Source organism: Podarcis cretensis (assembly GCF_951804945.1).
Source record: "Podarcis cretensis genome assembly, chromosome: 4".
Classification (NCBI taxonomy): domain Eukaryota; kingdom Metazoa; phylum Chordata; class Lepidosauria; order Squamata; family Lacertidae; genus Podarcis; species Podarcis cretensis.
This window is the reverse complement of record NC_137173.1, coordinates 85,672,043-85,698,095: the sequence shown is the minus strand read 5'-3', so window position 1 is coordinate 85,698,095 and position 26,053 is coordinate 85,672,043. Positions and strand designations below refer to the sequence as shown.

The window sequence follows — 26,053 nt, the reverse complement described above, 5'->3', positions numbered from 1 at the left end:
AGTCACATAACTGGGAAAAGGTGGGTTAAAACGCCACACCATTTCGTATTTTATATGAATGCATTCATCACCCAAAATATTTGCTGAAATTCCACATAATACAGTCACATCCTACAGAACAGTTCTCTCTGTCCTATTTTTGGCATTTCTTTTTTATTTCCTTTAAATCCAATAAACGTGTGTGAAAAGATACAGCGGCTGTCAAATTTTTATTATTATTTCAGGAGTCTTATTCTAATATCTTAAAAGCACCTCTTCTATGAAGTTCTGAGAACTGATAACATTTACAACCACACACAGAGAGCTCTTTGCAGTCAATGGTAAAAAAATGTACCTTCTGTTTTCTGTAGCCCAGTACTGGATATGCACACAAAAAATGGCATTAAGGATTGTGGAGTTCTTCTTCATCTGCCCTCTAAAAATGTTATTTCTTTTCTCTTCCCCCATCTTTTGCAATGTGAACTTGATGTTGATCAAATACATGCAAATGGCCTCCTATTCTTGGCATCCAGCCTGTGTGTTTCTGTGGAGGAAAGATATTAACAATGATGAAATTGAAACTAGAGTGCGCCACAGCCATGCCAAGGTTTCCTGGAAAAGTTTTGTGTTATTAGAAGGAGCTGCTGGGAGGCCCTTGTGGCTACCATGTTGATAGGCACCGCATTTTTAACAGCATGTTTGAAAGATAGTTTTCGGCTTAAATTTAAAGGATTTCTAATTATACATGTTCATATCTAGCCAAGATTTTACTTACTAGTTTGTTTTTTTTTACTGGTTTTTATTTTCAAATTCACACACACACAAAAGAAAAAGCGTAAGGAAAGTCAGCACCGAAAAATACCGGCTATCATCCAATATCCTGGTGCAACAGGATTTGTATGAACCACCGTGTATAAAAATAGGTATATTTGCAACAGTAATCATAATAAAATAAACTGTAGCTCTGTGCTTTGGCAGGCAAATTCTAGCTAGCTATGAAGCATTTCAATTTGCAACATTACTTTTTTAAAAAAAGAACAATGATTACACAGACATTACAAAGATTAATGCATTCAGCAAATCCCAAGGTGTTGCTTTTCAAATTATTTTCTTTGCTACTTGTTGCACCTTATATATCCTAGAATTGTATTAGTTTCATTGTGCAGTTTTACCATTGGTTAGGAGCCCCACCCTACACTGCCCATTAAATAGCGATTAGAAGATTGCATCCGCCATGACGGTCCATCAGCAATGTATTAAACCAAAGATACTCCAGTCGTGGTTCTATGCAGGTATTATTCATGGGGTGCAGGAAGGATTCTTAAGCTATATGCAGTGTCCACTTTCGTAAATATAACACACTGTTTTACAGTTATCATTCAGAGGTTGTTGGCACATGACAAAGCTTTGTCCTAAATGCAAGGACAAAAATGTACATATGTATTCTGTGCTTTAAGCTATACTGGAAAGATCTGCATTCAAAGTATACTTTTTGTGCAGATGTGTAATTTGTTATTATTACTTATTTATCGCACATTATGCAAGAAGAGTCTTGACAGCAGACCCTGTCCCCAAGGAATTAATGTAACTGATGATTAGTATCTTTCTGGTAGTAAAAATGGTTTTAAACAGCCTGCTGCTTGCATTTAACATTTTTGTTCCATTTAAAGGAAGTTTGTGAAGAAACTCTGAGGAAAGGACCCCAAATTGGCCTTCGTTTGGATGGAGTCGTCTTTGGAGGCGAGGATTTCCGTGCCAGCATAGGTGCTCCCATTCCCTCCCCCCTTTTAAATTAACAATACAGTATTATAATAACAGAACGGCCACAATACTAACAACAACAATAAGATATTCTGCCACAGACCTATACGTACTGTCTCATTTAGCCCACTAAAATCAGTGGGATTAAATATAACTCTTTGCAGGATTGTGGCCATTATTTAAAAAAATGGAGCCTACTGCTCTGCCTTTACTAACTTAGCGGGTATACATTTATTTATGTTGTCTCCTGTACATCTTCCTAATACGGATGTCATTTTTTGAAATCTAAAACCTATTACAGCTGTGCTTTTACAGAAACATATTCTGCTTATTGCTCTAAAACTAAAAAATTAAATGCAGTGACTGTTGAAGTCACGAGACTAATTTTGTAATTTTGGTGCATAAAGAAGCCTATTGTTAATACTGTAGATAGTTTTAACAATCTCTTGCATGCTTAGTTCTGTTTTAGTGCAAGCATCTTAATACTTCCTCCAGGAAAGCAACCACACCTCAGTGCCTTTCTGCCTTGTGATGTCACAATTTCTCCAAAAACGACGTCAGTGTCAGAATCTCATTTCTGTATTACGGTGCTATGACAGACATATCTGCTAAATATGCACCTTCTGATCTGGTTCATCTAATCACAACTATCTGAGTGCAATTCACATAAAAGGAAGCAATATTTTAAATAATGAGGCATAACAAAGCCTTCATTTATTCCTGATAAGGTGGCAAGCAAGGTCAAAACAGTGATGCTCAAGACAAGAGAACAGATTATTATTTTTTCACACAAGTGTACATGTGAGAATAGATGCATTAGGAGATATCAGATACTCTTTGGGTTCAGCAGATTTTATGGATGCTTTTTTTAAAAAAAATCTCAGATGTCAATCATAGCTATCGGATGTTTCATCCAAGGATTTGAGCATGAACATTTATCTTAGGATAAAATTTTAACTCAGTTAACTTCTTTCAAAGTAATGTGTGTAAGATCAAAATACTAGACTGAGACAGAAATCTTTTTTTAAAAAAAACAACAACTAAAGCTGTATTTCTACCACTTATTTCAGCCCCACTGAAATAAATGGGACTACTCTAGATTAAATGGTTGGAACGTCTCAGTGGCCATCAAATTGGTGCTTTTTGGTGCAACACTTATAGATATCAGCAAATTGCTACAGATATGCAAAAGCAAATTAAAGGTGTTACTATTAGTACCGGTAACTATGAAGTGGTTAACAGCTTGGGACCAATTTATCTGAAGGATTGTCTTACCCCTATATATGTCTACTCAACCTCCTTCAATCTGCTGAATCAGTGCCGCGTAACATTCAATCTACATGCTCAATGATGGTTCGGTGTGGCAGCACGCATCCACTGGAACTCCCTGCCCCTTGATATTAGACAGGTGCCTTTGCTGTCTTGTTTTTGAAACTTGCTAAAAGCTTCATTTAGGCAAGTCTATAAATTTGACATTTTATTTTAATGTGCATTTTATTACGTATATTTTTATACTGCTGATTACATCTACACGTTAAGAATTTCTAGGTCAGCTCATCGGATTATCTTAAATATTTTTTTGCCCACTTAGAGGCTTTGCTGATTAAGCAGTATAGAAATAAGTGTTCAGTAAAATAAATTGAAAAACCTAATTCATATTTCCTATTAAAGAAAAGCACGATGGGGGGGGGGCGGGATCTTTTGGCAAGATCCAGAACGAAGAGCATCTTCAGATGCAGTTTATCTCCAACTCAACTCGCTTATTTGTGGCTCAGTTGGGCTCAGCCATCTTTAGGTTCCCCCAAAGCAGCTCGGCTTAAGGCATTCCTGTCCTGTGTGACTTGGTCAGCCAGCGGCCTGTGCAAGTCCCCCCAAAAGGGCGTTCTGGGGCATGGCAGGGGCAGGACAAGAGAGAAGGGATTCAGACTGGATCCTAAGTCCATTCAGGTCAGTCACGTGCCTTGGCAATCCAGCATAGAACACTACAGTATTTTAATGGTTTGTTTTCCCTCTGCCTGGCTTAGGGAATGGGATTTGGATCTGGTGAAACTTTCTGCTACCTGAATTTGGCCAGCTTCTTCTGCATAGGATTGCTCCCTACACAGAGCTTAATGCTCGGGCACCAAGGCTTATTTTTAAAAAACGACCAAAGTTTCATTTCAGAAACAGAAAGAAAAGTTTTTTTTTGGCAGAAGCAGCTTTAATATTTTGTCTCCAGCAACAAAATATCCTTGCAGCTGCTGCACAGAAATTTGGGGAACAAAGCTCTTCAATATTTTCCTGCCTGTCTTTTGGGAAAAGGACGACAAAGGTAACGTTAAGTAAAATTCTGCTGCGAATATTTTTTAAAAACCAGTTTTCTCAACTGTCTGCTATTTCTTTTCAGGTTCAACAAGTAGCAAAGAAACCCACGGTATTCTATATGCCAGGCAAAAAATTGTTGTCACAGCAAAGGCTTTTGGCTTGCAGGCCATTGACCTTGTATATATCGACTTTCATGATGAAGAGGGGCTCCGTAAGCAGTCAAGAGAGGGTGCCTTAATGGGTTTTACCGGTATGGCTTTTACAAAAATATATATACTCTGTGTGTGTGCGCGCGCGCGTGTGTGGTGTGTGTGTTTTATACTGAAATAACTAACCAATGGGAATCATAATAATTGCTAGCAGGTCCAAAATACTGAAATGCAGCAGGGACAACCAGCCCCACCCAACCAATATTCAAGAATATATTTACAGAGAGCTGCAGCATTCTCACTTCTGCATCTACGTTCTCAAATTTAAACTCACACTAAAAGATGGGAGGAGGTGTGGTTTATACATATCTCCCCTTAAAGCATCCTGCTTTCACAATAGAGCACCCACAGTCATCCCTTCCCCCGCCCCCACACTACCCATAAAGATTTAAAAACAAGACTCCCTTCACCCTTGATTTAAAATGTATTATCTCTTCTTAATCATAAAACAGACATGTTCTGCAGCACAGACCCCCTGTTCATCTCCTTACGCTGACTGGTGGAGGAGCAGAGAAGTCCTAACGCTATAAAACGTTTTCACAATTACTTTTGCCTGTAAAACGGCAGGCAGAAAATTCCAAGTGCAAAACTAGGCCCTTAAAGAGTCTTTCAACAAGTCACACCCAAGTGCGTTACTCTTTTTATGATTTAGGGAAAGTAACGTATAAATGAAGACTGCGGTATAAACGTAGAACCCTCCTGCTTTCGCAGGTTAGAGGAAACACAATATTGTCTGAAAACCTTGCATACCACACTCAGTTTCCAATTCATGTATGCCTGTGGGTGTACATTTATGCAAAAAATAAATTAAAATAAATGCTGCCGTTGCATTTTGGGAATCACATTTTTTTAAAAGTGTTTTTAACAAATTTGAATAAAACTTCCTCTACTTCTGACATTTGCTAATCACAGCTATACATTCATTTCAATAAATGGACAAAAATCCTGATAGTCCACATTTTTATTATGAAGTCCTGGAGCTTAAAACACACACACACACACACCTCCACCACAACAACCCGATATGCTAATTAGGCTATGATAGTTATTTTCTTGTCAGTCTTTCCTTTGAGTTGCTTTCCCCAATTCTGGCTTGCTTCCCAGTAATTGCCTGTTCACCTGATGGTACTGGCAAGGCAGTGCGATCAGCAGGCTTCTTGCAGCCAATCCCTGTAACACAGACATTTCGCCAATGATTGGTGCGCTAGATCATGCAGGCGCCCCTATGAGATGCGATACATAACAAAGATTGCAGCTTTATGATAGGAATCAGCTACTTGGCTTGCATACAAAGATTACAGCGTTCTTTAAAGAACAGCAGTACCAATGTTTCAGCGATACCTTTCAATCAGGATGGGTATGTGACACTTTTACAGATAGGCAAGTCTGTAAGACTGGGGAGCAGGGACCTCTCTGAAGCTCTTAATCTAGTAAGAAGTGCATTCTTAAAATAAAAAGTTCAAAATCCCTCTTGGTTTCTGGAGGAAATGCAACTTGAAGAACCATTTAAAGCACCAACCTAGCTATCAATAATGAACAAGGAGAAGGAGACTTGTGGCAACTTAATGGTGTTATCGCATTTCAGCTTCTGTCCCTGAAAGCTTGTGCCATAATAAATACGTTAAGTTTTTAAACTGCCACAAGACTCTTCCTTGGTTTTGCCGCCAGAGAGAGCTGCTTGCCAGAAATATTATCAAGAAGAACAGGCTAATACTCCTCCATCCCAAATACTACTACAAGAATTACTTGGGGCACTATCCAGACACAAGGCCTGCATCAAAGTGCCTACTGTTTCCTTTACCCAACCAACCAACTTTCAAGGCTTTGTCACACTCCTGTTAAAGTCAACGACTGAAATCCAAAACAGTACACATGCACAAAAGCTTATTTGTTCTCAACTGTCTGCAGATTAGAATACCACTTGAAGACTCCCTCCAAAAGTTGGAGGCCCTTTGGACCATAGCAACACAGAAATCTGTCTTCTATCAGGCCAGAGTGTTGGTTCATCTAGACCAGTATGGACTGTGTACTAAGAGGCAACAGCTCTTCTGGGTCTTTGCCATCACCTATTTGTTTGTTTTTAACTGGAGATACCAGGGGTTGAAGCTGGAACCTTCAGGAAATGACTGAGCTATGGTTCCTTCCCATGAGACAAGGAAATGCTACTGAAAGCTTTTTTAAAATTATTCATCATCTCCTCTTCTGAGCACAGAAATGCTTTGTATGCTTGCACAGGCCCCTTTAGAGCCTGAATACTGAAAATGTAGTAATAGGTCACTCGGCCCATCACCTGCTCTTGATGAACTTGAAAAGCCCAAACTATTTTATTCCAGACTAAGTAAAGTGTATCCTGGTTATGTTTCTCAAATTCACTAACATCACTATTCCACATGATTTGGAGTGAACACAATAAATTATGATAACTTTCTACTTGTGAAAATGAAGCAGGCAATCTGTCTCCAACGTGCACAGTTTTGGAGGTATATAGCTGCCTATATAGGGATGCGGGTGGCACTTGCCGATGAGAAGATCGGCGGTTCGAATCCCCGCGACAGGGTGAGCTCCTGTTGCTCGGTCCCTGCTCCTGCCAACCTAGCAGTTTGAAAGCACGTCAAAGTGCAAGTAGATAAATAGGTACCGCTCCAGCGGGAAGGTAAATGGTGTTTCCGTGCGCTGCTCTGGTTCACCAGAAGCGGCTTAGTCATGCTGGCCACATGACCCGGAAGCTAAACGCCAGCTCCCTCGGCCAATAAAGCGAGATGAGCACCGCAACCCCAGAGTCGGCCATGACTGGACCTAGTGGTCAGGGGTCCCTTTACCTTTACTAGCTGCCTATATCAAGATCACTAGACCCAGGTTAAGTGGAGAAGGTGAATTTTAGTTAACCTCGTGCTCACACAATCAAAGCAATTTAAAATGTGAGAAAAGGCTGGATTACGCTACCCCAGCAGCCTTTCACTTAATGTTTTGGGGAGCATATAATCCTTTATGTAATATATTTTTATTCTAGAATAATTAATATGGCGCATTGCAAATTCAGCACCATTTTGAAGGATGGTGTTTTTGAAGGATTTTGAAAGGAACAAATTCTCCCTTTTTACCTCCCTCAAATCATCTTGACTAAAGTGTGTTAAGCAGTAACCAATCTGCATAAATGCTCTTGTAAATGGCCTGTCCCAAAGTCATAAATTTAAATTTTCTACTATTAACATATTGGCATTTTCATCTGTTGGAATTAAAAACAGCTTATGTTGCTAAAAGGCATGATGAATACTTTCTGTTGAAGTTACTAGGATTTCTATGTGATAAGCATTGCTCCACGTAGCAGCTGCTATTATGTGAAGAGCTGTTCCAGTGTGGATTAAACGCATTTCACTATGCCACTGCAAACTTTTCTTTACCCTCATTTGCCGTGGCATGGAAAAACTAACACCATCTGTGGGGTAAACCGCTTTACACAAATGGCTCATCATATGATAACAGCCACCACCTACAGTGATTTGAAGTGGAGTCCATGTGGCAGCTGCTCTGAGAGATCTGCTTATAGGGCAAGATAGAATTTTTTATAATAAAAAAACAAACAAACCAGTAAATAAATGTTGACAAGCTTCAAGGCAGGATATCTAAAGCAAAAACAGATGAGTGGTGTTGTTGCTATTTTACTCAGTGAATCCCCTTTCATCCCAATGGCACCTGTGTATGTATAGAGTTAAGGGCACAGAAGATCACTAAATTGTGCCCTTAGCTGTTATCTGTGGGATATTAGCAGGCAAAAACACGTGGGTCTCGAGAGGATTAAATATAATTAATATAATATATCCTCCTACCAATCCCTATCATTATCAGTGCTTTTGTCATGCAGAACTGAATGAGCAAAGCATTTCATAAATGTTCATCTGTCTAATGCAAGATGGCAGGGATAGTGTTTGTCCAAAACGTTGCTGGACATCAACCCCAGCTGGCATGGCCAACGTTCAGGAGTTTTTGAACTTGTGGTCCTAAACATCTGGAAGACCTGAGGTTGGTGAAGGTTAATGTAATCATTCTCCTGTACCTTGGGTTACAGCCGCTTCAGGTTGCGTTTTTTCAGGTTGTGGACTGCCGAAACCCAGAAGTACCGGAACAGGTTACTTCCAGGTTTCAACGGTCGCACATGCACAGAAGCGCTAAATCATGCTTTGTGCATGCGCAGAAGCGCCGAATCACAGCCCATGCGTGCACAGACATGGGTTGTGAATGTTGCAGGTTGTGAACGTGCATCCCGCACGGATCACGTTCGCAACCCAAGCGTCCAATGTGATGTAATAATCAGATTAGCCATTTCAACCCCCCCCCCCAAGAGTTATCTTACCTCTAGCAGTTCAGGATAATTAGCAAACCAGTCATCCCTAAATCAAAATTTAAAATGTACTCACAAAGGAGAACTCTTTAGCATAAACCTCCTCTACCTGCTCTCTCTTGTTTGGTTATGTTCATAGCTCTTAAAAATGGCTTTAATCCTATGTAGAGTTAGGCCTCTCTGACTCTAGGATTAAGTTAAATGTTAGTTAGTCAATGTTATATCCAGACAGGTGTAGAGTTGTTGCCAGAGTGCTCACTGCTTCCCATGCCCTCCGGTAATGTGTGGATGACAATTATATTTGTGTCGGAAAGAACTTAATCATTGGCCCTACAACCACATTAGCATTGGTAAAAGCCACAGAATTATGGCTCCAACACCTCACTGAAAAAATATATGAATTTGTCTCCGAGGTTTTCATGCAAAAGTTTATAGCAATGTGTTTTCCAAACGTCACAAGCAAAACATTCAACAGTGCCTAAATTCAATCTCTCACAATGTTTAGTCCACACATCAACAGTTCAAAAGGGATCAATTCTCAAAAGTGAGAAGTACCTTAGTAAAATATTTACAATAGGACTATGGTAGACTTCATGCAACATGACCATGAACTTTCATTTGGCATCCCCTAAACCAGGGGTCTGCAATCTTTAAGACAAAAAGAGCCACTTGGACCCATTTCCGAAGGAAAAAAAACTGGGAGCCGCAAAACTCGTCATTATAAAAATAACTTTTTTGTCACTTTTTTATTATTTCTTCGTTTGACCCCTCAGAATTACTCCTCCTCATAGAAATAAACGTTAAATTAACAAGTTACCTTTTTGTGTCCCCTTCAAAACAGTGACCAGCATACATGCCCCTTACAATGTAGCAGGCGGGCGGGAAGGTGACGCCGGGACGGTGCGTGACTAAAGCACGCACCGCCCCCATTCGACGTCACAGCCAGTACAGCGCCCGCCACAGTGGGGAGTGTCGGGGCGCGCAATGCACCTCCTCCCCTCGCTAGTATCCACCCCGGAGCAGCAGCAAAGGTGTAAAAGAGCCACATGCGGCTCCGGAGCCGCGGGTTGCAGACCCCTGCCCTAAACGATAAACGATGCGTTTCTTGTATATGGAGCAATCCTATGCACGAGATGCTGGCCTAAAGTTAAGCCAGTGTCAATTTATACCAGATCCAAAACCTGTTCAGCAGTGGGGCTGCTGCAGCTCTGCCTAAGCCTCACAGGGGGAAAACAAGCCTTTCAAATAGTGCTATATACCAGGCCATGTGACCAAGCTGAACAGCTTTAAAGGTAAAGGGACCCCTGACCATTAGGTCCAGTTGTGGCCAACTCTGGGGTTGCGGCGCTCATCTCACTTTACTGGCCAAGGGAGCCAGCATACAGCTTTCGGGTCATGTGGCCAGCATGACTAAGCCGCTTCTGGCGAACCAGAGCAGCGCACGGAAACGCTGTTTACCTTCCCGCCGGAGCTGTACCTATTTATCTACTTGCACTTTGACGTGCTTTCGAACTGCTAGGTTGGCAGGAGCAGGGACCAAGCAATGGGAGCTCACCCCGTGGCGGGGATTTCAACCGCCGACCTTCTAATCGGCAAGTCCTAGGCGCTGTGGTTTAACCCCCAGCGCCACCCGCGTACGGCCTTAGGCAGGGGCAAAACTAGGCTTTATTTCACTTTATTTCAAAACCCAGTTTGGCACACACACCCCTGTGCATTTGCGTACACACACACACACAGAGGCTGGGAGCCTCAGTGGCACCCCTCTGGAGGCTTAACCCGGGGCAAAAACACCTGGCTAGCCCCCCCCCCATAGCTACAGCTCTGCCTTAGGATCCAACCAGTGGACACCCCTGAAACACTCCTTTTGGGGGGACTTACAGCAGTCTTAGCCAAGCTTCAAGTGAGCTGGGATAAGCTTGTTACTCCAGCATCCTCGCCCAGCTGAGCCAGAGGTCCGCTGCATCCTAAGCTACTCACCCCCACGGATCTTGCCATAGGATTGCACCCATGTTTTCAGCCATCATTTTGAAGAGCAGTTGTTGTTTTTAAAGGTTCTGTTTCCTGGCAGCTTACCACTTACGAGTCTGCGTAACCCACGAGTTTTATTTCGGGATGCTCTCTGTATAAATGTCTTATCGGCTGTAATCATGTTTACATACATAAAAATTGTAAACCCTGGAATGACACTTTAACAGCTGACTTAGTCATTATAGCTACTCCACTGCAACATGCTGTGAAGCTAGATATAAATATGAAACACTATAGGGTTCCCCCCCCCTTTTTTTACAATCTTTTGTAGAAGACAAAAAATGACACCATCATAGAATTACATAAAAGACTTGACAGGTATTGATTTAAAGCATGATATATCAAATGGTACTGCAAAAAGGATTTCATGGCCATAAATTTTAATGCCTTCCCACTCTGCAACCTCTCTCTAACTTGTCAATAACAACTGTTTGGTTTATAATATTTCCCTTGTTTCTCCATGACACTAAGGTCCATTATACACTTGTTTGGGTACACAAGGTGTAACAAAAGGCAACCGAGGCCATAAATCAAATGGTGGTGTTGTTGTTGTTTTTACTGAGGTCACACATGTAAACAGATTAAAGCCCTTACATTATATATCATCACTGCAAAATACCGTACCTTTTTTAAAAAACTAATTGACCAGTATTTCAGGCCTTCTTTCTCACAGTGCTGAACTTTGTCTTTAAATGTATATTTTCTATATTTTGTAATGAACTACTTACACGAAATTCAGTTTCTAAATTTACATTTTGTCTATTACAAGTAAAGCAGAATAAAAACTAAAACTATGGCATATTCACCATAGTGGTATAATTTGAAATTTCTCTCAATTTTAGAAAATGACACTTCTTTCTGCAGATAGAACAGATTATTGAATTACACTAATTTATTCAATGTAATTGCTTTTTTAAAATTAGGATTTTTAAAGATGTGAAACTTATGAGAGCATCTCAAGCGCACACTATGAATATTCAGGTTGCAAAAAGTGAAAATGTAATTAAAAATGAAATATGATGAAGCATCTTGTGGTATAACTTTCTAAACTATGTGCTGCAGCTACAAAAAGTACCTTAGTTGCATAGAATTGATTTCAGTTTTATATTTATTAGCAAGAATAAAACTGGAAAACATCAAAATTCATTGAACAACAAATTGTAGAAATGAAGGCACACATTCGTGCAATTCCTTTTCTTTACTTTCTTATTCATAGTAATTTCCATTTTTCATTTGAGCTTCTAATTTTGTGTTGCTTAAATGTGCCTCTCCCTGAGCTGCAAAATTTTTAAATGAATTAACAGATTATGACTTTTTGCTAATTGCTTCCCTGGTTTTGTACCAGCTGAAAATGAGCACATTTTGAAACAGTTTTCAGACTTGCACATTAATGTAAAGTACTTCTGCAAAACACACACAACTCATTTATGGCAACTGGAAATTTCTGAAATATTGTTTGCGCCCAAAAATAAGAGTTTGAGTTAAATGCTCAATATAACGAGTCATGTTGTTATATTTTTAATGAGGGAAAATCTATTGATAGTTCTTTGCAAAACCTTCCTAAGAGTCTCTTTAAAAAGATTCAGGTGTGGGTGTAAGAATCCATTTTAATGTAACCAAATAAAATATTAGGATACTTACAATATGCAAACATGTATGCAGAAAAGAAAGCTCAACCTGAGTTCTGATTTTGTTGCTTTTTTTCTTTTTTTCTTTTTTTCGAAGCCAAGTCCCTTTCTTTCACATGAAGAGGTGTAGCATTTTAAAAAAAGTTTCTGTATGATTTCCCCTCTACAATTATTCACTGTTAGAAGAATAAAAATGTTGTAAGGATCTACAGGAATTCCATTTATTAAAGAAATCTATATTTTTCTCACTGAACATCAAATCGTATTTCTTGTAATGGGTACTGTCTATTAAGGCTTTCTTAAACTTCAGCACAGCATAGACCAGTTTAATGTAGTTCTGAAAGATTTTTGTTTCTTCTTTTTAGCCTCACTTCCACAAGAAAAGCATTACGGTAGCACAGTACTTATTACTCAGTTTAAAAGATAAACACATGGTGAGGAGAGCACAGAATATTTTACAGAATCTAATAAAATTGTCAAATGAAAAATTCAAATAAATGTGGATTCCTTTTGATTTAATTTTATTCAACTTTTCTGAGCCAGTAGGATGGGACTGGAATGGGGGTCACATTTTAAACAGGGAAACTTCCAATGTGCAAACCCCATTGGGTGTCATACAAAAAGACTTCCATTTGATCTCACCACCTTGTTCGCCCAGACCTGTTCTAGAGGATCCATTAGATTTTAGGCAAGGGCAGGGGTTTCACAAGGAATCTGTTCCATCACCGATGTCAATTTCACTGGTGGGCAACAAAGTTGGATTTCACTCACTGATGATAGCCAAATTCTTGAGCACCTCCCATTCATTTCAATGGGGCTTATGAAGGAGAACTTTTGGGTGGATTGTAGCCCATATTTGCAAAGGCGAATTTGACCTGCAGGTGGGGCAATCTATAAATTTAATAAAAATAAGTTGGTGGAGAATGTTGCTAAAACGTAAATCCTAACATGAGGACAATTTAGGCTGCAAACACGAAGCTGGGAATATGCCCCACTGGGAATAATGGAACTTAGTCATGTATTAAGATTGCACTGTTAGAGAATAATTATTTGGAAATAGAAAAACGTGCAAACCGCATAAAAGCTTTATGCTTTAGTGATAGATCTTATTTCCATCATTTCCCTTTTTAACCGGAATAAGGATCTTCTAAAGTCTGTCTATATCTTTTATACTATGTTTGAATAGCTGGCAGGGAGAGGAAAAACCCCTGAAATGCTAGTCACATCTATTTAAAAAAACAGAGTTGTTATGTCTATTTTTAGCTCATTTAGGGTAAAGAGAAGCATACTTTAATAATGAATGGTGTGTGGGTTTTTTTTAAAAAAGAACCATCAAAAAATGAGAGTTGGTGCAGTATTTGAAAGCCTCAAGTGATTGGAACATTTTGCTGGAGCATCTGTTAGTAAATGCTTAACTCTGGGGTTATTAATCTTCTTTGTAGGTAAGCAGGTGATTCACCCTAATCAAGTTGCCGTTGTCCAGGAACAGTTCTCACCAAGCCCTGAAAAAATTATGTGGGCAGAAGAACTTATCACAGCATTTGAAGAGCATCAGCGCATAGGGAAGGTAAACCCCTTTTTTCATACTATGTTTCCTTTATATATAATGTTTCAAATGGAAGAAAATTTAAAAGTGTTTTCATGGTAACATAAAGGGTACATAGCATCATAATATGTATTATATAGAATATACACTAGCGTATATTTACTCAAAAAAAATAAGTAACTTGCGTTTTGTTGAGAGAAAAGCAGTTTTATATCAAAACCTATGACTTGTTCAATTTAAATGGCAGTTTCAGTTATGTGTCCCCAGTTTTGCTTCTTGTCTTTCGTCCTTTAAATGATACGTCTTAAATTCAGATGCATTCTAACAACATGCCTTTTTCTCCGTGATTTCCCTGATTCATAAGATTTGTTGGAATTAGCTGGGTTCTTGTTTTCATTTGTTTCCAATGCTTTTTATACTACTGTTCAGTATAACAGTCGTATTGTGTTGCATTTTTGTTTCAATGATTTCGGTTTTTGTTTTTATCTTGTATACCACTTAAGAGATTCTTTTAAAAAATATTAAGCGGTTTATAAATATTTTTAAGTAAATAAACAATGTAGATAGTGCACCTAGGGATCTAGTTAGTTTAATCAACTCAAATAATAGTATATCTGACTAAGATCTTTTATAAATAAAAAAAGGAAGAAAAAAACCCCATTAATTCTGTGCCGCTGTATTATTTATTAATTCCTCAGACGGCTTTCATTTCCGTCTAACTTCAAGAAAACAATCATGTTTGGGTTTTATTTGTCTTCTTCACACCCAACTCCTAAATAGTGGAGACCAATTATTGTTTTTTACACTTTGAGAAACTTCTGGGTGTAAAGCTCATTTGTGAGTAAAGTTTTCGATGTTATGAGACTCCTTACAGAACTGGACATCAGCTGATTGCAAAGTACAGGTGGAAATTTGGAATTATTATTTTTCAGAACTTATTTTTGGACTGGAGGGGTTTTTTGGATAGAAAAGAAAGCAAATTACTCCTCGAATATGATTGTTCCTAATTTAGTGCATCATTGAGTCTCCTGTTTCCTGCTCTGTGGGTTTCTGCTATGTAAACATTGCGGTGGTGAAGCACAATCTGTCTTCACTTTGTGCCAGTAACACTTAAATTAGGGGTCGCCTGAAGGAAAATTTTATGCTCGTTGCAGCATTGTCGGCTAATTATCTTAAAGGTTATTTGCTATAATGTAGTTTGCCACTTTGGGGGGGAGGGGCAGGGGAAAGTTGCAATTAAATGTGATTCTTCTAGCAAGAGCCAAAATCTGAAATGGTTATCAAGCCAGTGAAGTTTCAGTGTCCAGAAGTGCAGCAGAGAACGTGTGATTCTTTCTGTGCAATTTACACAATATTTAATTGCCAAGGAAACATCTTTAGCAAATCTGAACACATACAAGAGATATTTGTGTGTGTATATGCATATGCACTTCTCCCTGTCCCTTACAAATCCCACTAACGCATAGATTACATTGTGAAAATATATGGCGATAGTTTCACATGTTTCTATCCTGCTAGTGCGTGCCAAATGACCCATTCCCGCAATATGATTTTGTTTCAGAAATCCACCATATTCCCATTTTATCATCAAGCCTACTCCTTAGAATAAACTGATTGCCATATACCCATAAGGAAGCTTCCCTTCTATCTTAAGCCATAGTTTATCACATAACTATAACTCTAATGTCAAACCCAGATGCTATATTAAGGTTCATAGAAATATCAATTTGCATATCTTTCGTTTTGATCACCTTATTTCATATGTTTAAAGCCTCTAATGAGTGAAACATTTTTTAAAAAATATATATGCTAACAGCTTTTTAATTTTATTTTTTTGCATTTTCTCTGTACACCTGTTAGCAGCCATCTCCTCTCTATACCCATCTGTGTGTGTACAGTGCCAATAGGGTGTACATATGGCAGCTAACATTTTCCAGGGACTTATGAAGACTACACAGAAAGACAATGTGGGGAGTGATCAAAGAGGCAAAATATTTATATTTACTGCTTTTGCACTGGGGAGCCATAAACATTTTCCATATGAAAAGCCTTGCTGGGCTATCATTTTATACCACTACGCACCTGACATAGGACAAACAATGCAAGTTTCTTCTAAGTTCTTCCAAAGACTTTTATACTCACCCCCCTAATTGCTTCTTAGATGCAGCAACTGATTTGCAACGATCTTAGAATCAATTGAGGAATGTGGCACGCAGTTAGGGTAGACTGATAGTTCAGAAACACTTTTGCAATGCACACAACCTTGTTTAGCCTGCTGACAATTGAATGAAATTTGTGGAAATACGCAAGTTCTTTGCCACCCCACCTTTAACTCCCAGTATTTATAAATATGACACTGGCCATTCACTGTAGGATTAAATTTTGACCTCATCAAAGCGAGTGAGAGCTCTGCCATTGACTTCAGCAAAGAACTGTTCTCACCAAAGTGAGGAGATACAGGATGCTGTTTGATCAACATTTCCTTAAAACATCTTATCAGTGTGTGTATTGCTATATTTAAAAACCTGACACTTAAGAAGAGATCTGGGTATGTATGATTGCTTAATTTTCCAAAAGAACTACTTCTCACAACAGGAGACTTGTGGCATGTCCAAAGAAGGCATTAAAATTTTCATCATGATTTGAGCCTCCTGGTCCTGAAAGGTTCCAGCTATGTATTGCTAATATATTACTTACTTTTCCTTACAAGAAAACCAATGCATAGATACCACACTGCCAGCAATTCTGCAGTCTCCACCTTATTCCTTCCTGTTCCTTTCACGAAACCAAATCTTTAATTTCAGCAGAGCTAAAATACTATTCTGGCTTGACACTGTTAAGCTTTCCATGGTGTGTCTGTGTGTTATTAATCAAAACTGAAAGCCTGGAAAAGAAAACCTGAAATGCAAAGGATTAGAGTGACTAGTTTGCTCACAGATAAATTGCTGGTCTTGAGCCTCTGGGATCACAGTTTGTTGTTAATTGGAAGTTCTTAGTGAACAAAGTTCGATGCCCTCAGTCAACAATAGTTTATATTAACACACAGCAATCGGGTAACACAATTTATCAGAGTTTGGAAAGTACAGAGCAGCCGTTGTTGAAAGAATCCAAGCTACCCTCCTGCCTCTTAGTACTTTTTCCTACACCAAACCTTTCAGTCACCAAACGGAAATCAGAAAGAAATTGAGTAAAAAATAAATGGCTATTACAGTAACAGAAGACGACTTACATTATGTTGAGGTAGCAACTTCAGATTTGCTGTAAATGGGATAAAAAAAATTGTTTTTGTTTCTTTGAATGTTGGAAAAATTAAACCCATAATTCAGCCAAACCAGTCAGTTACTTTTAACAAAATGTTGAAATGTTTATACACTAATGTATCACTTATGTCTGTGTTTCATTTATAGCTCATATATTTCATTATATCCCATATTCACATAGCTTCCTCCCCATATTGACAGAGATCAATAAACAAACACTATATTTCGCGTGTATTATAGTGCTAATTTTGCTTAGTTCTCCTTTTTCCTTTTTTTTTAAAGCTCATAAAAACATCACAGTATAAATTCTGTTAAACTGTAAGCAATACAGTGATAAATATATTCAGAGGTAATATTACTAAGCATTTTAAAGAATTTTATTTGTAATAATTAGTACTGCCTGTCACTATGATAGCAATGCACAATAGAAGTGCAAGAATAATGTTTTTATTCAAAAAGAATAGGCAATTATGCTTTTTAAAATAAAAAAATATTGTGGTATTTATGCATGTTCTATTCTGTTTTCATCTTTAATAGCCTTTATAACTACACAGACACCCGTTAACTTTTGAAATAAAATTGTAAAATCTATTTTTGAATCAATTGTCACTCATTTTCAACAGAGAATAGCAATGCGCTCAGGTTGACCAAAAGTTATCATTTGCCTAGTCCAGCTAAGAAGGTTTTCATGCAGAAACAAGTTTATATTTTGGGAGCCCTAGACATAAATCCGAAGAACAGTCACATTTATTTTTATTTATTTCATAAAATTTATCAAAGCTGTTTACAAAGAGAGGATGAGCATTCTGATGTTAATCTGAATTTGTACTCCCTTACCTGCAAAACCTATTTACACCTGACTAGGGATGGATCAGGGCCATTATTCTGAGGAAGTCTTAGCTATATAAATGCAGACCAGGATCCTAAGACTCTAACAATCTAAAATGAAAGTTGGAAAATACATGGTACAGAAAAAGTTTAGAAGCAAGGTAGTGTAACTACCATTTGACAAGTAGTTTCTGCTCACTTAACCAAAGTACCTCCAGTAAAATAACAGTGGAAAAATGTAGGTGACTTTATGATAAATGGTACCATGTTAGTCAAGTAATACACATTTGTTCCTACAGTGAGCTGGACACCAGGAGATATGGGGCAAGTTCTTGAATACCTGGCCAAGTAAGATTTTGTGTGATCACTAAGTGAGGTTTCAGTGCTCCACACAGATCCTTGTCCTTCCCCAAGATTAAAGTTCTCAAACTAAATTATGTAACAGAGTAAAAGCAATAGAATACATTATGCAAAATAATGCAGATGCAGTAAATGAACTTAATTTGTATAATATATGTTGGTTACAGAATCCATCCATTTTAGCTCAAAAACTTGCTTTTTGTTTGGGGTGCACACAGCCTTGGGGCAGCTCAGCCACAGAGAAACTGGGTAGCAATGGGCAACAAGCAATCTCATAATCTTAGTTTCCCATCTGTAAAATGGAAATAATTGCCACACTGGCGAGCTATGAAAATTATAAATAAGAGAAATAATAATTATGAACCACTCTGATCCTTACAGATGGAGTTGGTTCTATGTCTTCTCAAATAAAATAATACATACGGGAGCCACTGTGGTGTGGGAAGATATATAAAGGATAATCACTTTATCAGCTGCTAGTTAGAGGGTTGTGCAATACTTCTGGGGTACATGGAAAGCCAGCCCACACTATTGCTTTCTGTAAAAGCTGGTAGAGACAATTGAATACTGGATCCTATTATCACTTGTGGAGTCATATCCTGACTGGCCAGTTTATCATACCCTCTGCCTTCTTCAGCATGTTCTATATACACCCACATTACCTCTTCTTGATAGAAGTCAAGAAAGCAGTTTTTACACAAACACATCCACAGTGAAAGATGTTTCACACCCATATCTCCTGGAAAAAGCATGTGGTCCAGCAATTATATTCATTCATGCACGCTCCCAGAGGACTTGTGGTTGGTGTGGAGAGAGCTTAACCCTGAGTCCCAGTTCAGATGATACAGTGAGCCAAACCTTGGCTTAGCTCAAGACAGCAAAAAGGACCAGGTAGGAGCAAAGGGACGCGGGCGGCGCTGTGGGTTAAACCACAGAGCCTAGGACTTGCCGATCAGAAGGTCGTTGGTTTGAATCCCCGCGACGGGGTGAGCTCCCGTTGTTCGGTCCCTGCTCCTGCCAACCTAGCAGTTTGAAAGCACGTCAAAGTGCAAGTAGATAAATAGGTACCGCTCCGGCGGGAAGGTAAACGGCGTTTCCGTGCGCTGCTCTGGTTCGCCAGAAGTAGCTTAGTCATGCTGGTCACATGACCCAGAAGCTGTACGCCGGATCCCTTGGCCAATAAAGCGAGATGAGTGCCGCAACCCCAGAGTCAGTCACGACTGGACCTAATGGTCAGGGGTCCATTTACATTTTTATAGGAGCAAAGTGTTTGCAAGCTTCTCTTCAATGCGGTCTATCCAAGTCAAGGTTCATTTGGCTTAGCATATTGTGTGAAACTGGCTGCAATAGCCAGTGTCTTTCCACATAAGATGGAATAGGGCAGAGAGGGGAAAATACTAGGCTTCAGAGGCTCACAGAAGAATGGAGGAAACTGATGTGGTCGTGGTGGTGGGACTGAACAAGCCAAAATACAGCCTTTGCTTGAAACCAACAACCACTTCCATCGTACCTGCATGGCTGAATCCAAAATACATGGTTTTCATTGTATTTGGAAAACCTTGTTTCTAAGCTAAAACCATGCCCAGGGTACCAGTGATCTACTCTTAAATCCCAGGATGGCCACTGCTCTCCTTATCTCATAATGGACCAGCCACTACTTTCTGATAAACACTGATCAACAAAGAGAAACACACCCAGGAAACTGAAACCACAATCTGCTTGGTGCCCTATTCTGTACAGTAGGGCAATGGGTTAACTGGCCTCAGGTAGCAAAGATTACCATGTGAAACTGCTTTATGCCAGTGAACCCATTGATCCATCTATCCCAGCATTGCTGGCAACAGTCTTCCAAGTTCTCAGCATTTCATAGCCCTGGCTATCTGGCCATTTTAATAGCAATTGAACCCGAGCCCTTCTGCATGCAAACCCACTGAGCCTAAATATGGGGGAACCATGCAAAACATATTCACCCTGTTATTGTTTCCCTCTATCCCTCCCTTGCCTCCAAGCCTGGATCCCTGAAGGACTGGAGAAATATCAAGGGTGTGGGGGTGGAAATGTGTATTTCACACTCTGCTCATGGTGGCAGGCTGAGCTGCTGAGCATGATAGGATATAGATTTGGCTTGCAGCAAGAGCGCTGGAAAAGCATACCTTCCAAACCTTAAATATCTGGTGTGTTTTTCCCCCCAGTGCTCACAGGTACAATGGTGCTCAGCTGCCTTCTTTCTTTCTTCCTCCAATGCAGGGTGTAACAAAAGAACTAATGTTCTGGCCAGATGGCCTTCTCCGGGGCATACTGAGAGCACTCAAAGGAAAGCAATACAGCCTAAATATCATTTCAGCTAATTTAAGTGGCAGCAATCCTGCGTTGTTTTTTTCATTTCACTGTATTTGGCATGGGTTTTGCTAGAATTAAGCGCCCGCGCCTGCCACAAAGCTTTATCGGCCGAAAATTGCAACGTTTTGTTCACATTCGGTTTTGTGGTTCGGAAGATGACTCTGAAGCTAGAGGAGACTCAGAATGGCTTACAAAGACATTTGTCCTGCCTGTCACTACTTTAGCCTTATTTCCTTGAACCCCGTCCCTATCTCAGCCCCCTTGGAATAACACTGCCAATAGTTTAAATTTTGGGGACTGGGATCCTTAAGATGTATACCTATTTCCTATATATTTATACCACCTTGAGAAGATAAAAACCATCTCAATGAGGTTTACAAAATAAAACAGTAGCTAAGATCCAGAAGTATACATGAGGGGCAGTGTTACTGCAGGACAGGGTTAGAACAAAACTATTGGCGATCTGCATTGAGTTCGAATTTGTGGCGTAGTGGTTAAGAGCGATAGACTCGTAATCTGGTGAACCGGGTTCGATTCCCTGCTCCTCCACATGCAGCTGCTGGGTGACCTTGGGTTAGTCACACTTCTTTGAAGTCTCTCAGCCTCACTCACCTCACAGAATATTTGTTGTGGGGGAGGAAGGGAAAGGAGAATGTTAGCCGTTTTGAGACTCCTTCGGGTAGTGATAAAGCAGGATATCAAATCCAAACTCTTCTTCTCAACTGCTAACTTCCTACCCGTTACATTCATAATTTAGGTGCACACATGTGAATAAAAATAATCCAGTTATGAGAAACTAATATTGATGTTCAGATTCTGTGCACTGCCTATACTGGCACCTCTTCAGAAAGAGCATGCCCCCATATGCTTTCATTGGGTCTCTGGCCTGGATTAGGGATGGGGGCGCTGAACCCCTCTGGGTGGCCTCCCTTGTCCCTGGCCATTGGCCATGCTGGCTGGAGCTGATGCCCAATAACGACTGAAGGACCAGTTCCCCCACCTAAAGCCAGTTGGCTTTAAGGTAGGATTATGTAAATAAGCAATAATGTTTAGAATCTCAACCTTCAAAACCTTGAGTCATTCATAGATCAATTTCTTTTAAACCGAAGTTCAGGGTGGAGTTCCTAGAAGCAGTTTAATCACTTATAGGAGATCCCTAATAAACACAAATTACAATCCATGTGGGACGCGGGTGGCGCTGTGGGGTAAAACCTCAGCGCCTAGGACTTGCCGATCGCATAGTCAGCGGTTCAAATCCCTGCGGCAGGGTGCGCTCCCGTCGTTCGGTCCCAGCGCCTGCCAACCTAGCAGTTCGAAAGCACCCCGGGTGCAAGTAGATAAATAGGGACCGCTTACCAGCGGGAAGGTAAACGGCATTCCGTGTGCTGCTCTGGCTCGCCAGATGCATCTTGTCACGCTGGCCACGTGACCCGGAAGTGTCTGCGGACAGCGCTGGCTCCCGGCCTATAGAGTGAGATGAGCGCACAACCCTAGAGTCTGTCAAGACTGGCCCGTACGGGCAGGGGTACCTTTACCTTTTACAATCCATGTATTTTGCTAATTTCTCTTACGGAATTTGTAGAAACTCCCTGAGTTCAGTTCCTAGAAGCATTATTTCCACCTAATTCCCTTCTCCATGCTAACCTTTTTGCCCTGAAATCTGTATCATGTACCACCATTGTTACTCCTCTTATGCCAATGTAAAAATAAAAAATCTTTTTGATTTTGTACAATACTGATCACTTTATCAAAATCTGGCTTTTTGTAGGAACCTTTTCCCCATTCAATGTGTCCCAAATGTAGTCTTGGTTCAGCCATGATCAGCGGCATCTGAATAAAACCCTTTGGGCAGCCTGCAGTTACGATTAAATACATTTGTGCTTAGAACCCAACAGCAGCAACCCATGATCCCAGTCTTTTATCTCAAATGGTAGCATTTCAATTTTGGTGGACTCTACCAAGGAAAGTGCCCAAAAGGCCCAAGCGGTCAATGTCACTGGTACTTAGTTTACAGTCGTACCTCCGTTTACGTAACCCTCTGGTTACAAAAACTTTGGGATGCACACGTGGCAAACCCAGAAGCATTTTACCAGGGTTCGGCCCGCGCGCATGTGCAGAAGTGATCTGCGCATGCACAGAAGCGGTCCTAAGGTTGCGGAAACCTTGAGATCTGACCAGACCTCCGGAACAGATCCTGTCCGCAGCTGGATGTATCACTGTACTTACAAATGTCTATCCCACTTCTCACAATGCAGGTCTCAAAAGCTGTTTGCAACATTAAAATATATAGCTAAGTCCGTACAGCATGAAACTCTTAATCTCAGGGTTGTGGGTTTGAGCCTCACGTTGGGCCAAAAGATTCCTGCACTGCAGAGAGCCTCGTGGTCCCTTCCAACTCTACAATTATATGATTCTTATTATATTTAATAGGACTTACTTCTGAGCAGATAGTCATAGGATTGCACTGTAAATAAATTTAATTGAGTTTGCTGCAGGAGACAAAACTTAAAACATTTTTGACTCAACCTTCTCAATGCTGCAGATCAATGCTAGGAAAATATATTTCCTACTCTCTTATTAGGATTTTTAGTGATTTCCGCCCCCCAGCAAACTTATCTAAACCCACCAGAAAACCGAACATGTATGCACTTTAACCCTCATTTGATTTCCTTGCCGTTTTCTACACTACAGTTTCCTCCTTTAGGTTTCCAACCTATTATTTTAGTAATATGGTTCCAGGAGTGCAGTTTGCTTAAATTGGTGCTTTCTAAAACGGCAGATACTACTGGGATCAAGTTTTCACTGTTACATTGCATGTGAATTCTTGCAACATTCTCCACTACTACCCCACAAAAAAGAAAAACAAAACAGTGTCAGCTACTGAAGTGAGGATTTACAGCAAAATTTCCAGTTGTACTTATGAGGGCAAGTATGCAGTGAAGGTTTAGCCGCCTTGAACGTACAATGCTTAGAAACGCAGAGATAAATAATAATAATGAAAATGATTGTTCTGCCTATCTGTAGATCTGTGCATTGTTCTGAAGGTGTGTGCAACTAAAAAGCTATTTTATAATATTTTGTTTCAGGCTAACTTTTTGTTGTAGTTATCCAGCTAGACTTAAGGATTTCTTTGTATTTCTTTGTATTCAAACAAGAATGTTAAATAATGATAAAAATCCAGTAAGAGAGAGGGAAAGATATATATAGCAGTAATAAATGATTATTGCGTACTAAATGATAATTGTGAGCTACAAAAAATATGCACTTCGGAAAAAATAAAATAAACTTCAAAGTGTCTTGCATTAAATAGTCATTTGGATGATTAAATTACTTTCAGTTGTACTGTTTTTCATAATTTTTATTTTTTTATTGTGCACCCATTTTAGGAAATTGTAGGTTATCCATCTGCATTAGCCATTTGGCTTTCCTAAGCAGTTTGGAAATCCATGCTATGCCACTGATGTGTCTTAGCTCTATGCCTTTTCAAAACAGTAGGGTATTGCAGGGGGTTTGGTTGGATTAGATCAGTGATGGCCAAACTTGGCCCTCCAGCTGTTTTGGGACTATAATTCCCATCATCCCTGACCACTGGTCCTGTCAGCTAGGGATGATGGGAGTTGTAGTCCCAAAACGGCTGGAGGACCAAGTTTGGCCATCACTGGATTAGATGATCTTTGTAGTCCCTTCCAACTCTACAATTCTATGATTCACAAGACATGGCTTATTTCCTTTTCCAACTGTGGCAAAATGTTTTCTCTTACATTGAGAGAGAGATCAGCATTATCAATGAACCACACTCATAGCTATTTATAGAAAGAAGCAGACTTAAATCCAACCAGAGTTTCGTATACTTGAACTCATTTGGGAGCCCACAATCTAAATTTAGCCATTCGCAAGGCTAGGTATGTACAATGGCAACATATTGGGCAGGGAAAGATTCTAAAAATTTCACCAGGTTCATAAATATTAGACAAGCCCTCTAAAACACCCCTCTAAAACAGAAACAGGGAACCCAAGACTCTTCAGATGTTGTTGGACAGCCCCAGCCAACATGGCCAATGGCCAAGGATGATGGGAGTTGTAGTCCAGTAGCAGCTCAAGAGCAACACATTCCCCACGCCTGCCCTGTAATTGCTGAGTTACAGGTAACCGGTAATGTTGATACAACAGGTAAAGCGCAAACCAGTTTGAAAATCGCAAATTGGCAGCAACAACACTGCGCCTTGGAACAGAGTACCAAGTCCCCTTATTCCTGCTGGTTTCAATCCCGCGGCAGATTTTTGCATGGCAACACAGCTTCACCAGCCTTCAAACTAGTTCAAAGTTTTGTTGCTGGAGAAAATGCTCCCTGTGGGGAGCAGTAGTATATTATTAAAAGTCACTTTCCCAATTGGTAAAGACAGGTGCTTTGTCGCAGGAGGGAAGGGAATTGCCAGGACACCTCAATGCTGGCGTGGGCTAGACATCATCTGTGATAATTGCGAGCTACTGTTCTCGTTCACCCATCTCAGCTCAGTTTTTCCTGGGAAGTATGAAGGGAGAGCTCCCTGACCCGGGGATCCAGGCCAGCAGTGTGCTCTTTGCTTCCCCCTCTTCAAGAAAGGGACAGGATCAATCATCCTGGTCCTCCAACCCCCAGTTCCACCACCCCATCCCAAAAGACAATGTATTTCATCCTGTGGGTCATTTCTGACTCTGGCTCGGAGGTAAATATATGCCTTTTTCTACGCACAGTGGTTTTTTGTTTTGGTCTTTCACACGCTCACATCTTTTGTTTGTTTTTCGTACATTTCCCTTTTATTACTGTCAGTGCCTCTTGGCTTTTTTCTAAAGCCAGCAGAAGACAACGCGGTTTGATTCATGTGGGATCTAATGATTCTTTTCTTGCGGCAGTGTATGAAAAGCTAACCCAAGCCTGCAATTTTCCTTTCCCAAGGTCCCTTTTAAGATGCTGATGGTCTGGCATTTGGTATTTTCTTTCTGATTCTCTTTTTTTTCTTTTTCCAGGGTGCCTTCACTTTCCGAGGCAGCATGATAGACATGCCATTACTGAAGCAAGCCCAGAACATTGTTAGTCTTGCCACAGCCATCCAGAAAAAATGATCTGCTAAATGAAGCTTCTCCCTAGAGAGGCTCCAGGAGCGATTTGAAGGCGGATAATATGATAACTGGGAGGAAGAAAAATGCAACCGTTCACACTTCCGACAAAACACTGTTTACCTGCCCTTGAACATTGCCATATATTTTTCTTCCTTGTCATGGACCATATATTGGAAAGATCAGAGCCCTTTCCCCATTGTACTCACTTAAGACTCTGCTGAAAACAGAGATCGACTTGTGTGGGGAACGGATCCATTAAAAACAACAACCAATGAAATTGGTGCAGAAACCCAAGTCTGATTAATTTTTTACTGTAAGATTTCCAGGCGAAGGGGAATGATGAGCGGCAAAAAAAAAAGAAAAAAAAAAGA

General features: G+C 40.0%; 1 protein-coding gene and 1 long non-coding RNA gene across 7 annotated transcripts in view; one reads left to right on the top strand and one right to left on the bottom strand.

Moving 5' to 3' along the window:
* Positions 1–25,976, top strand: part of CLYBL (citramalyl-CoA lyase) — a 194,950-nt gene extending 168,974 nt beyond the window's left edge. For all 4 annotated transcript variants that reach the window (XM_079972949.1, XM_079972950.1, XM_079972951.1 and 1 more), the window contains exons 5-8: positions 1,650–1,743; positions 4,127–4,294; positions 13,691–13,815; positions 25,590–25,976. In XM_079972949.1, the coding sequence (XP_079829075.1) occupies positions 1,650–1,743; positions 4,127–4,294; positions 13,691–13,815; positions 25,590–25,685 (483 nt within the window). In that variant the 3' untranslated portion in view covers positions 25,686–25,976. The remainder of the gene's footprint in view (positions 1–1,649; positions 1,744–4,126; positions 4,295–13,690; positions 13,816–25,589) is intronic.
* Positions 1–26,053, bottom strand: part of LOC307214364 — a 67,591-nt gene that overhangs the window by 34,161 nt on the left and 7,377 nt on the right. For 2 of the 3 annotated variants that reach the window (XR_013837983.1, XR_013837985.1), the window contains exon 3: positions 195–523. This is a non-coding gene — a long non-coding RNA (uncharacterized lncRNA). Of the gene's footprint in view, positions 1–194; positions 524–26,053 lie in introns of those variants that run through there. The other variant, XR_013837984.1, reaches the window with a different exon arrangement.